Source organism: Cajanus cajan, chromosome 10 (genome assembly GCF_000230855.2).
Source record: "Cajanus cajan strain Asha chromosome 10, NIPB_CcT2T_4, whole genome shotgun sequence".
Lineage (NCBI taxonomy): Eukaryota > Viridiplantae > Streptophyta > Magnoliopsida > Fabales > Fabaceae > Cajanus > Cajanus cajan.
This window is the reverse complement of record NC_138526.1, coordinates 50,742,373-50,756,439: the sequence shown is the minus strand read 5'-3', so window position 1 is coordinate 50,756,439 and position 14,067 is coordinate 50,742,373. Positions and strand designations below refer to the sequence as shown.

General features: G+C 33.2%; 2 protein-coding genes across 2 annotated transcripts; both read right to left on the bottom strand.

The window, feature by feature from the left end:
- Positions 1-907: 907 nt before the first annotated feature.
- Positions 908-8,079, bottom strand: LOC109809131 (DNA-directed RNA polymerase subunit beta). The gene is made up of 4 exons (XM_020372363.3): positions 7,607-8,079; positions 5,850-6,294; positions 5,631-5,746; positions 908-1,459 (listed from the first exon to the last, which is right to left on the bottom strand). The coding sequence occupies exons 1-4, from the start codon at positions 8,016-8,018 to the stop codon at positions 1,044-1,046; spliced, it is 1,389 nt and encodes a 462-aa protein (XP_020227952.1). The 5' UTR covers positions 8,019-8,079; the 3' UTR covers positions 908-1,043.
- Positions 8,080-10,184: 2,105 nt separating this feature from the next.
- On the bottom strand, positions 10,185-12,004 carry LOC109809185 (protein JINGUBANG). The gene is made up of 2 exons (XM_020372427.3): positions 11,167-12,004; positions 10,185-11,003 (listed from the first exon to the last, which is right to left on the bottom strand). The coding sequence occupies exons 1-2, from the start codon at positions 11,752-11,754 to the stop codon at positions 10,257-10,259; spliced, it is 1,335 nt and encodes a 444-aa protein (XP_020228016.1). The 5' UTR covers positions 11,755-12,004; the 3' UTR covers positions 10,185-10,256.
- Between the last annotated feature and the right edge of the window lie 2,063 nt (positions 12,005-14,067).

Genomic DNA, 14,067 nt, shown 5'->3' with positions numbered 1-14,067 from the left:
AATATTAACGGTTATGAAAATCTCTGCGCTCACGGGGCCCATGAGGCCCATGAACAAGAAAGTATAAGACCTAAAACCCTAGAGCTAAGCGGACAGATTACACTTTTAAATGTTCTGACTTTGAGGCTTGACCTAAGTAGAAATCCTAGTCCATCCCTTGGCCGGAACAGAAATGAAAGTAGAATTTCGAAGGTAGAAAGATGAAATGAATGCAGTGTCTATATTGGATTAGTTTTAATTTTAATGGTCGAAATTTGGAGCAAAATTGCACTGAAACTTGGAGCTAGCAGTTTCGATTCCAAAGTCGAAACTAAACAAGGACTCCGACAGTGCCTAATTGTGTTATGTGCACCGCCAACACATCATAAGATGTGAGATGTCTTGGAAGAACCCCGTAACCTTCACTCCTTCAGGGGTCTATTCAATAAAACAAAACCTATTAAGAGATGAAACCTGCACCATTTAACGAAACCCTCATGGAGGATTCATAATGACAAAAAAAATGTATTTAAATATGTTATGGACATTTTTCTTTTGACAAAATTCACATTTCCGAGTATAAAAACACTTTCGTTATGTTTCAAAATTTCTGTATTTATTTTCGATTATGACCATTTTTTACCCTTTGTTCATAAATTGAAGAAATGCATTTTTCGCCCTACAAGATACGCATAAACAAAAATTAAGTCTTGCAAATGTTTTAAAACTCTAGCGACCATTCCATTTCAAATGATTTTGAACGATTGCGGCGCAAAGTGCAGAAACGGGTAAAGAAAGTACTGACACACGAGAACATTGGCAATCAAGTTATGTGAACATGTAATAAAACCAATTTATAACGAATTCAATATTGAGTGAAGATAACTTAACTTGAATTTCAAAAGGAAACGGCCAAGAATTAAAAAAAAAAAAAAAAAAAAAAAAAAAAAAAAAAAAAAAGCTACTACATCTTAAGCCAAATCAGGCAGAAGAAACAATTCATACATAATACAGGTACAAAACTTCCTTCTACTACATCATCCCCTTGTCTAAGAAACTCTAAATTATTGTCCAGATATCTGTAAATAAACCATTTGAGTGTAACCATTAAATACAGAAATGTCAAGGTTGGCCAAACCTAGCCTTTTGAACAAACCATACCGCCCATCTTCAACAATAGGACTTGGTGCACGAGCAGGATCATACCTTGTTTGATGGGTGAGGGAAGGACCAGCAACTGGAGGGAGTTCCCAGTAAACATCAAGAATAGATTCAACAAGCCGGCTATTCTGGAAATGTTGGGCATAAGATATTGGCTTATTACTATGATTGAAGTTATCACGCATATAGCCCCTAACTCCCCACCATACTTCACCTGGTCCACAAAGTTCTTCAATATCAACTGCTTTCTCCCAGAATTTCTTCCTCCTTGACCTGATCCTAGCTTCATCGCTGTCTTTAAAGCAACTGTGACCCCCACCTTTGATCAACAAGAGGACAAAATTTTGAAGTGAATTTCCTTATCCAAAATACTCCTAATGCTAATAAAATGATATATTAAAATTTTAAAATAGAGAGAATTAACTCCACACTGCTGTAAGGATTGTCAACAGTTGTCTTAAACCAACCAAATATTTTCCAACTGGATGCTGCACTTTATGGCAACAATGCCCATCAAAATGTTATCACAATATTTTTGTAACCAAAAACCACAAAATGAGAAACTTTTCTAGCATTGAATGAATCACTTTTGACGTTGGTTAGAGCATAAATCAGACACAATTTGGCCTGCTGCTTTCCCAAATTTTGTCTATAGTTTCTAAGCCCTCAATTTGTCTATTATAACACAGTCCTTCAATTCAAATATATAATTAGTATAGCCAAAGCCAATCAAGAATTGATAATTGAAACATATCAAGCCAGTGCAACTATGTCAAGAGGAAATGCAACACTGAAGTAGGGCCATGGCAAGGCAAGTACCCTAAGTTTTCTAAAAATAATAAAGGATGTTTTTTTAATTAATAAAATGTGTTTTATAAATAATATGATGGCTTTAAAATAATTAAGTCTGTTTTTATTTAATTAGGGAAATTTTTGTGAAATTATATGATATTATGTAAATTATTTGGAGAAATATGTGTTTTATATTTATTTTAATTATATTCATTTTAATTAAAATAAAAAAGGTTGGTTGTAAAAAAGAGTTAGGGCTACAAATTCTTTTATGTTTCTTTCATCTCTCTTTTCTCCCAAACATGAAAGTCCTTGAGGAGAATGTAGAGGCCAGGACGCATGTTAGAGCGTTTGCAATGGGAGTTGCTTATAAGCAACTCCCTGTGCCACATCAGTGCCATGTCAGCCCTGACCCACTTTATGGGTTGCTTAAATTTTAGCGGAGTTGCTCAAGCAACTCCGCTAAAATTTAAGCAACCCATAAAGTGGGTCAGGGCTGACATGGCACTGATGTGGCACAGGGAGTTGCTTATAAACAACCCCCATTGCAGATGCTCTTAGAGATCTCTCTTTCATCTAGCGTAAATTGAGGTAAGAAAGAGTGAGTAATCTCATTCTCTGTGGGGTAGCAGGATTAACACCCAATCCCATTGGTTGCTTTTTTGTGCTCTATAAGGGAAATCCTGATTCAATATGTATAAAGAGAATTGGCACTTCGTATGATTTCTACTTGTTCTGTGATTGATATGTGTTATATGACATGAATTGCCCTTGGATTGAATTAATTGTGAATCTTTGAGATTTTGTAGCTTCCATAATTTATAGAGCAGGTTGAAGATTGATGTTTAATTAATGATCTTTGTGAAAATGATGTTGAATTTGAATACTTGATGGCACAATAGAGTAGTTTTAAGTTAATCATGATTTCTACATATTGGATTGGAGTTTTTGAGTTGTGGTGAGTTATGCTTGTTATCTGAAATTTTTGTATGAATATACCTCAATATTTCCATGATTTCTCTCTATGTGATTAACTAAATTGAGTTTTGTTTGTTGAGTTAAAAAATAGACATTTGGGACTGTAGTTTAGACTAAAAAATCACATAAAAACGTTAAGAAATGATCGATTTATGTAAGTTAAAAGATGAGTCTTATGTTTTGTGCGTGAAATGTAATCTACATATGTTGTAAGCCTTATGAGGAGACTTAAATGGACGAATTAAATTTTGTGATCTCATAAGAGTTGTAGTCTTAGATGTTATCTTTTCAATGGTGTTGAAATCAACTTAAAAGGAGGTCTACAACTCAAAATATAATCAAATTAATGAGCAAAGGTCAAGTTGTCAAATTTAGGCTTAAACATTGCCATTTTGTATTTTTTAAAAATAGATGTTAAAACTAACCCTTGATGTAAACATAGAAGTTGTAGATAATGGTCTTATCTTTCAAATAAAATTTAGACCAACTTAATATTATAAGTATAACTTTGGATATCACATTTAGACACCACAATGTTGTAGAAACTTAATATAAGAAGAGATAATTTGTGAGTTATAATGGTAATTATTAGAAGCATGAGCAAACTGAGAGGGACTTGGTCTTATGACTTGTTTTATGAAAGTTTAAAGGGTAATTATAATGTGTATATGAGAAGTATTAAGGGCTAAAGCCATGTGTTTGAGATGTGGTGTGATAAACTATTGTACTATGAGTTGTTATGTGCATTTGAGATGTTTGTGCTTGTGAACTATATGCTTGATTGAGCCAAGTATGTTTTAGGAGATGATAATGTGTGATATGGGATTGACATGATGATGGTGTATGCATGAGATTGACATGATAATGATGTGTATTCCTGAGATTAACATGATGATGATGTGTGTGCATGAGATTGACACGATGATGATATGACATGTGAATGACTCAAGCTTGTGATAAAGCGATGTGACATGTACTTGTGATGATGATATGATGAGAATTGTGCAGTCTTATATGTGAAACATGCATCATGAGCATGAGATTTCGCCTTCGAGCCATGAGTATTAGCCTTCGGGCCAAGTGTTATGAGATCCTTTGGTGTCACATGCATATAACCTATTCAAGTTTGTGTCCATTGCATTTGTGTGATCATGAGTATTGTGGCTATTTGATGTTCATTGTAATAGTTCTTTAAGTTACAATTGTAATGAATATTATATTGAACTATTATATGTATATTTATGTTATGTTGTTATTTGTGTGGCTATTTGGCTCTATCTCACACCGGTAGCCAGAGTGAGACATTTTTCATTCCCTTGTTGTTTGTTGTGTTCTATGTATATTTTGCAAGTGAGGATCACCTTGATAATGATGTCAATGATAAGATTTAGGCATTGTGATATGCTTATAGGTCAAGCTCTAATAGAATGTGACATTAAAGGTTTAGAGTTATGTTTAATATTATTTTGTTGTTTTGTCTAACTATTTTTAAAAAACTTGTTAATCTTTTGGAGTTTTGTTATGACTTTTGGGTAGCCACTTGACTTTATGTTGTTTTGGTTTTCGTATTAGTTACCTTTCCAAGAACTTGTTAAAGTTCGCAAAGCAGTGAGTCTTCTACCCTTGGAGGTGCTCTTCCGAACCTTTTGTAATGCTTATGAACGAAGCTTTATTCAATTTTTATTTTACTTCTTTATGAATAATTATATATGTTGGCTAGAGGGATAGAAGATGTTACAAACCCACTACCTTAGGTCCCTTCAATATTTTTTTATATATATTTAAAAAAATAATTTTAATTTAAATTATTAAACGATACATTTTATATATTAAATTAATTTGTTTTCTTATACTTAGCTTATTTAGAACAAATATAAAAATATGAAACGAATTTGATTTTTTTAAATCAATCCAGTAAATGAACATTTAAAAAAGAATAAATTGAAAAATAAAATATTATATTAAATTTGAAATAAATTTAAGTTTTAGTGAATATTAATCCAATATTAATAGTATTGAATTGTTTTCTATATTGAAAATATTAAAATAAATGCTAACAAAACAAATTAATGTCTTATTTAAAATATTAAACTATATTAAAATGATTCTTTTTACATGCATGTAATGTTTATAAAATAGTATTAAAAATATTTGAAATTATTGTTATTGTCAAAACAATTTTAAATTTTTATTTTATTTATTTGAGATAAATTATATATGTTACCATAGAATGATCAAATAAATTGCCATTAAATAAAATGTTAAAATTATTTGATTATTAAACCTTAATAATTAGATTTGTAGTCCAAAAGTTTAGAATAATAAAATAAATATGATGAATTATATTAGAGTGTGACTCATAACATAACCAGCAATGCATGACATCTTTGGTAGATAATTTTGTTCCTTAAGTATGTGGTCAAGAGTTTGATTTTTGGTCGGTGTATATGAAAAACATTTATTAAGAGAGGTCAATCCTTTATATAAATCTCAATACCCGAGAAATTTGTCTTTAGCTTTTAGCTAAGGAATATCGTAGTTTACCGAAAAATTTACCAAAAAGGAGTATGACTCACAAAATTTGCCAAAGGCCTCAAATTTCCTAAACACAGTCCTGCACTGATGAATATCTATAACATGAGAGTTACATGCAATCCTCATTGAAACATATAGAAAATTCAGTAAAATCTAATAATTCTAGAAAGTGAGAGTTCACATACCTCTAATGTAAGATTGATCACATATCTGCCTCAATGAATAATGGTCACCGGTTCCAGTGTCATAGTTATCCTCAAAGACAAGATGCCGGAACCCAGCTTTCAAAGCTTGTTCAACTCTGCTTATAATGACATAAGAAATAATAACAGTAATAATCAACAACAGTTTCATTATAAGTGCTCAACTATCGAATCTTGCATCTCAGAGATCTTGCAAGTCACCTTTTCAATTCATTCTGATGGTCATCAAAAAATATAAGAACCCGACTAAGGTCCAAAATGCCATGTTTCTTCATCACTTTGGGCCATTCAACACTCCCAAAGTCAACAAAATCCTTCCCAGCATAATATGTGCAGTTACCATCAACATAGGCTGGTCCCTTTTTCAGATACTTTTCTGGATGCCTGGGCGAAAGAGAAATAATCGGCGTGTCTGGCATAGCCTGTCGCAAAACCCAAGTTGAATGTCCCTTGAAAGCACCACTCTCGATCATCAGATCTGGCTTCAGCCAGCGGGCAATAAACCAAAGCCCAAAGCTGTGGTCGAAACCCATCCCATACATGTTGTTTTTGATCGGGCGGGTTTCGTATATAGGAACAAACTCTTCTAACCCCTTGAGTAAATCTTTTGATGTCCATTCCACAGTTTTACCATGTTTCGATCTGCCTTTACCAAGGATAAGATTATAAGTATCCAAAGACAATTCAACTGCATGACTTATTGATTTCAAAAGTAAGAGTAAGGATGTGAAACAAGTGTTAAAATTAAAAATCAACATTTTACTCCCAATTCCAGAGTGTTTAAAATGACAAGCTCGTTCATAAAATATTAGTTTGTCCACAAACACCTCATACATTTTTGTTGCTAATAATATTAGAATGATTCCAAACCCCCTACATCACTATCCTACTAATCCTCCACCTCGCTTTGTATTTTTTTTTATTTTTATCAATAGACATGATCCACACAATATTCCAAAGTTAACAACTAATAACTAATCTTCACTCGTGGAATGTGATTTTATTTTGAGGGTGTAATTAGTAGTTTAGGAGAGATGCGAGTAAATAAAGTCATATTGATCTTATTGAGCTTGGATTGGCTAAGATTCATTCTAGATATGGGCTTGGACGTCCACTTGCTTGAGCAAGTGGTTAACATTATTTTAACACCTCACTTTGTATGACAAATATTGAATGTTTTCATATTTTCAATACATTAAAAGCATTTATTCTCTCATTTAATACTTTCGGAAAATTTATAGAAAGATTTGTAGGAAGATATGTTGGAGATGATACATCGACGATGTAGCCAAAACAATGTATGTAAGTGAAAACAACCCTCACATCATGAGTTAACTTTGAGGTTGAATTCATCCTAAACTGAAATTTTAAAATGGTATTAAAGCCTACCATAGGGGCTGATGTTGAACTTATTAAACCACCTATTATCCGGTCATTATCATATCACTTATGTCTAGTCAGGAGTGTGTTAGAGATTGCATATTTACTAGTGATATGGTTAAATAGATGTATATAAAGGAGTAAGCCTAGGTTCATGAGTTAACATTCGAGGTTGAGTCAAGCACAAATCCAAATTCTAAAGATGTAAATTACTCCATAATAATAATAATAATAATAATAATAATAAAAAGCAATCAAACAAATTATAACGTTTACTTTTAACAAAAAAACTGTCGATTCATTGATTTCTTAACCATAAACATTTAAGAACAAAGGTTAGCAAAATTGACAATTAAATTATAACTGAGCCACATTGCAAGATTTGAACAGCTGGCTGGTTTAACACACACTCTCAGATAATGCCAACCGTCCAGGAACAACCAATTAGGGAACAACAGATTCAATTTCAGGATCCGGAAAGAGTAAATTGAATGTAGCATTGCATTGCATTGTTTATACGTCGATCCAAGGAATTAGAAAGCGAGAAAAAGAGATGAGATCAGCGCAAAGAGGCTTACACCAGGGCACGCCTAGGGCTCCGAAATCGGAGTCGAGGCCGTCGAAGCCGAAGAAGCCGGCGCGGGAGACGGGGCTGTAGGAGGAGGAGATGCAGACGAAGCCGCGAGATGTGAAGAGGAAGGAGAAAGCGAGGAAGAGGAAGAGGGAGAGGGTGACGCAGGGGAGGTAGAAGGAGCCGGAGCCGGCGATTCGGGAAAGGTAATTGGAGGCTCTGGTGGTGATGCGGAAGAGGAGGTGTTGGTGCTTCTTGATCTTGGATTCGTCGGCGTCGGCGTCGGCTTCGGCATCGGCGTAGGAGTTGACGCGGCGGGAGGAGAGTGAGCGCTCCAACATTGAAGGCGCCGAGTGGTTCGGATGGCGGTGTGTCGGGGTGCTGCTCTGTGCCTGTGAGGTTGGTCTAGGAGATGACATCCTTTCTTCTTCTTATTCTTTCATTTATTCCCTCTTTCAATCATCTCATCACACACTCTACATCTATATCTATATCTATTTATGCATCTTACAACATTATTTTCAAATTATTCATATACTTTAGCAAATCCCTCGCATTTTCTTTTATACTTATTAACATGAATTATTTGGTTTCATAAAATTAAATTATTTAATTCAACGTTTACTGAATTACATTCTTCTTTAATGAGAAATATAATTATTGCTCTTTTTCTATTCATGTATTAAAATATAAAATAAATTATATCTTTTTATCTTATATAAACATTATATTATCTTCTTATATTAAATGTTTAAATATGTTTTAAATCATTACAAATATTGTTTATCTTGTTTTAGTTCTTGGAAACTTTGTTGTCATTTTTAAATTCTTAATATTATGTTTTAGTTTTTATTAATAACTCTATTTAATTTAATGTTTAAATGATTAAAATAAAGAATATTAATTAACCTCTTTTTAATTATAATAAGAAAAGCAAAAAGGATGCGGTACGTAGCATACAAGACAATATGTATACTAGCACTACGTAGTTTTTTCGCATTTTTTTTTTACTTTTTTTTTTTATTTTCCTCAAAAAATTTAGAGTTAACGATAAGAATTAAAAAATAACAGTGAGAAATTTTTCTTTTTGACACCATACACTATGAGAATATTAAGGGTCTAAAATTGATAAATTTTGTTTTGCAATGACTAAAATAAGACATTAATATTTGTAAGGATTTAAAACATATTTAAATTTACATTAATATAAATAATTTATTTAATTTAATTTAACATTATTAAAGAATATTTATTATAAGATATTAAAAATTATATATACATGTGTGTGAGAAAATTAATTATAGATTATATTTAATATAAGTTGGTAGCATATATATGTGTCCCTATTTTGAATTTGAATAGAGAAGAATGTGTAGGAATACGAATACGAATAGCTTAAAGCGTAGTAGTGCGAGTTATTCGTTATTTGATAAAGAAGGGACGAAAAGAAAAAGGCAAGAATAGAGTCTTGCAGAAACTATCCATAACAATTAATATAAGTAGCATGCATGCATATATGTTCCATTCCAATTATGCCATTGCCATGGTGTGTCTGGGAGCTCTGTTTGGATGCAAGCGTTCCAATTCCATCCTAGCCTATATTCTCTCTGCTTTCATCTCCATATCAATTCTCTGCGTCATACGTCTGCTATGTTATGGCCTTGCAAGGTTACTAAAGAGGTGGAGAGGTCATAATCCAAACGCTGCCTTAGAAATGCAATCACAGAATACAATTACAAGCCATGCTTAATAATGTATATATACATTCTTTTCTTCTACCAAGTGCTCTGCAAAATAACGCATTCAACACCACCTTCTCTACCCTTCTCTTTTAGTGGGAAAGGGGACGTGTATTTCTTATTAATTGTACGTCTAACAAAGATGATCGATCTTCTTCGCAGAATGCATTTCTAAATTTTTATTTTGTTTTTCCTCGACATGGCACGCGATGTATTTTAGAACTCAGAATCAAGACTAATCTCCGTTATGCATTTCTCCCTTCAACATCATGAATTAATGAAACTTTAGTTGTCTGTTTAGTTTAGCAAAGTTATGAAAGGTACCTCGTTTAGGAAGGCCATAATAAGTAATAATAATAACTACAAGTTTAACAACTAACACAGTTTTATATACTTTTCTGCGACACAATAATCGTATTGAGTATAACCAATTTTATTTTATTTTTAAACCATAAATCATGTTTTTTATCTTTTATATATATAAAATTGTAGTTTGAAATAATAAAAGAAAGGTGTCAATAACTCCATGTCATTTTCTATGCTAGTTTTAATTATTTGATTGCATATTAAATTTGCACTACCCAGCTAATAAGTCTCTGTTATAATAATAATTATTATATCATAAAACCTAACACATTCCCCTACTATTTGTCTCTCTCACGCCAATGCACGCTATTCAATTATTGATTGTCATAATTTTTGTTAGAATAAGGCAACACTTAGACGCAGCACAAACGAAATAAATAAATAAATATAATTTATGGAAAATGATTGTTTAATTTTAAGACTCTTCTTCGAAGATTATATTATAAATAATTTTAATACTAATTAAAATGAATTTGTGAATTGTAGATGAAAAGGTGGTGATAGATAGGATGAATGAATGTACAAAAATTGGAAAGTGAGAATGCAATGCAATCAAAGTCCCTTGTAGAGTTCAAAATACTTGGGGGCATGGGAAGGAGGGGAAGAGCAATTAGAATTTGCATTCTTATGAGTGACACGCCAAACCTTCAAGACCCCGTCAAGGCTGCCAGTGCAAATGGTGCAACTATCTTCATTATCCTCAGCATGAGGCAACCTGCCTCCTCCGGTGAAGGCTGTGACACACCTAATGGGCCCTCTGTGGCCCACGAGAACAGCCACACAGGTGTGGGTGCCATCCTGCTCTCTGGCCCAAACCCTACTGGTGGAGTCAGCGGAGCCACTGACGAGGTATTTGGCGACGCTGGCTAAGCACATGACTGCATGCGTGTGCCCCTGGATGGACCCTCCGTACTGTAACTGTCCGGCGAACCAGCCCTTGAGCCAGAAGTGTATGTAGCCATCGGTGCAGCCGCCGTAGAGGATTCCTGCGTCTGGGGTGAGCGTTAGGGCCTTGACTGGGGAGTATTTGGCGTGGAGGGTTACTGTGAGCGAGTGAGGCTGGTCGTGGCTGCAGAAGTTTCGACGCCACACTTTCACTGTCGCGTCGTCTGAGGCTGTGTATAGAACCCCGTCATCTGCCACTATCATCCCGTTGATTGCCTCCGGGTGAGCCTTGATGGTCTCTATGCACTTGAGGTCTGAGATTCGCCACACTTTCACCGTTTTGTCTACGGATGCTGTGTATAGAATGTCTTCTGCTGTGTTAATTGCCATGGACGTTATTATCCCCTTGTGCATCTGTTAATTCATCATCTCAACACAATCCACGTATTATAAATTTATAATCACACCCTCTCCATAAACACACAAATATCAAATCTTAAGTTATTATTATTTTAGTTGAGGCAGATGCACGTGGCCAATTAAAACACGTACTGACACAAACTTAACAGATACTTACTGTCTTGTCTTTGCCGGCGATGTAGCTACGGACATAGCCAAGTGTCTTGGGGATGGTGAACAACCGAACATGCTTCAACACCTTATCCCACGTTCTTCTCCACACCCTTATTTTCCCATCCCCATAGGCTGCATAAACCGTGTCATTGGACACTTCCAGAGCCACCACTCTACAAGCCTTGGTCCTGAGTTGTCCACATTCGGTGAACTCGGGGAGCTTCCACACCCTCACGAGGTTGGAGTCGGAACCGGTGTAGACCAAACCGTTGGATGACAAGGCAATGGAGAGGATCTGGCCATCGTTTCTGAGGACAGAAGAGGCGCAGTGGTAGGTTGTTTGAGGGTCAGAATCAGAGAGTTTTGTGGGAGAAGGTGATGAGAACTGACGGTGGATAGGGGAAGAAATGGGAGAGTTTTGGAGGCTTCGAGAAAGTGTGGGACAAGAGAGGCGTGGTGGGGAGAGCAGAAAGTTAGAGAAAGGTGTTTCTTTTGTGGAATGGCTTCTCAAGAAGATGTTCTGAGATGGGGTTGTGGTTGTGGATCTAAAAGCAAAGGATGCAGTGAGATCGGGTGAGTTGGGGTCGTCCATCGATAGGGTAGACCATTGGTCTTGTCTTCTTCAACACCAAAAGGAACAACAGGGGTGGTTTATGATTTGTGAATGAAGTTGGTGTGAGTGTGGGGTGAATTGGGATGGTAGTGGTAGCTGTTGGCTATAACTTGGTTTATTGGAATGGTTGAAAATGAACAGTATTTAGTGCACGTTTATGCATTAAAGAAATGAGGAGCTTTGGTACGTTTTTGCAGGCAATGGACGTATATCTTGTTAGATGCAGCATTAGTTGCTACTTTACTCCACCTCCCTGTCTATGGCGGTGCCTAAATTGTCTATTTCTTTTGATACTGTATATTAGTATATAAGAGATGTATAGGAGATATCACATCTACATATTTAAAATTAATTTTTATTTTATAAATTAATTTTTATAAAATTGAATTACATTTCAATCTATTTTTTAATATGATATTATAATTATTGATTGTTATTAAATTTATTAAATTATCGTCTTTATAAATTGATTTCACGATTTTGAAAAATTGAGTTAAGTTGATATATATTTTCTTAAGTTGATGTGAAAAACAAAATTCTTTTAAGGATATATGTGGAGAATACTTGAAAGTGATGTTGAGATGTTGATGAAAAGATTTATTCTTGAATTAAATTATTAAGTAAAATAATTCTAAGCGTGTGGTTCAGCGGTAGAGGTTGATCTATGTTTAAACAAGGTTAGGGGTTCGAATCTTACCTTGTATATGCAGCCGCGTTAAATCTTAAGACCAGCTATCTTATTGTTTGAGGAAAAATTATTATAGAATGAAATTATGTCTATATTCTCATCTCAACTGATCTCTAATTTCTCATTTTTCTGTATTCAAATTTTAGATATAAACGTGTGAATATCATTAATGAAGGATTGACTTGCATCAAAGGGAAGATTATATATGAGAAAATCAATTGCATAAAGTGGGTGTCATTTGAGGTAAATGCGAGTTTCTTGTGAATTAGGCTTTTACTAAAATTAGATGATGGTAAATGAGATGGTTCTCAACTTTTTCTCGAGTCACCTATGGCATTAATTGCAATTTCTATTATAGGAATTCCTTCAAGTTCCAATAATAAAATGCTCACCAAACGGTCTGGAATTTGGCATTATAATTTTCGCTTAAATTTGGTTTGAAAATTACTAAGGGTACATAAATGAGTAGAAACACAAATAAATGGCAGTGGTTGTGGAAGCTTATAGTACAGTCCGGAAAATTCGAAAACCGACCAGCTGAAAATTCACCTACTGCTACTGACATGAAATTCACTACTACACAGGTATCCACGTTGACCTGAAACTTTAACCTGTTAATTGGGAGTGTGCAATGATCACGAAGCTGTTAACTTTTCATTTTCTCTTGGACAATTCATTTATGGCAAGTTTTAAAAAAATTATTGTTTAGTTGAGATTAGCAAGGTAAAAAAAAACACTAAATATAGATATCTGCAGAAAAAAAAAATTATCTATAGATAAAATAAATATCCGTGAATAATGAATATGAATATTTTTTTAAATTCGCATGTTAATGAATGGATATATTTGTTATAGTATCGTATTCCCACTTACAAGTATTTGTTAATATTCAATTAAATAATTAGATATTAAATTTTTAAAATTTATGAGAATAAAATAATTTGACAATTAAGTTTAATTTTTATATTAAAATTTTTTTATTAATAAAATTACATATAATATTTAAATATTTATGTTTTGACTTTGAAATTAATATTTTAAATAAATTATTAGAATAAATAAAAATATTATTAAAATGTTTTTGAAATTTTTTAAATAAATATTTTCGAGTATTTATATGTATTAAAAAATATATGAATACTCACTTAACAAATATCTGCATATAAATATAAAGACAGATACGAGATGAGTATTTATTTGATGAGATAGATAGTAGAAGCTTACTACCTGTATCTGTCTCGCTTGGTTGACACCCCAAGTGAGATTCATATATAAATGAGTCGCGCTTAACAGATTCTGAATATGTTCCGAAATGATAAAATATTAATATTTTATAATAAATTTATTATAAAATAATTATTTAATTTAATATTTTATAATTTAAAGTAATATTTTATTTATTTGGAATAATTTGCGGAACACTTTTCGGATGATCTATCTTTTCTGTATATAAATTGGTCTATATTATATAAATGTTAAAAATTCTTTAAAAAAATAACTTCATATATTTAGATAGACATTCTTGTGAATAATTTAATTCATTTATATATATATATATATATATATATATATATATATATATATATATATATATATATTCATGC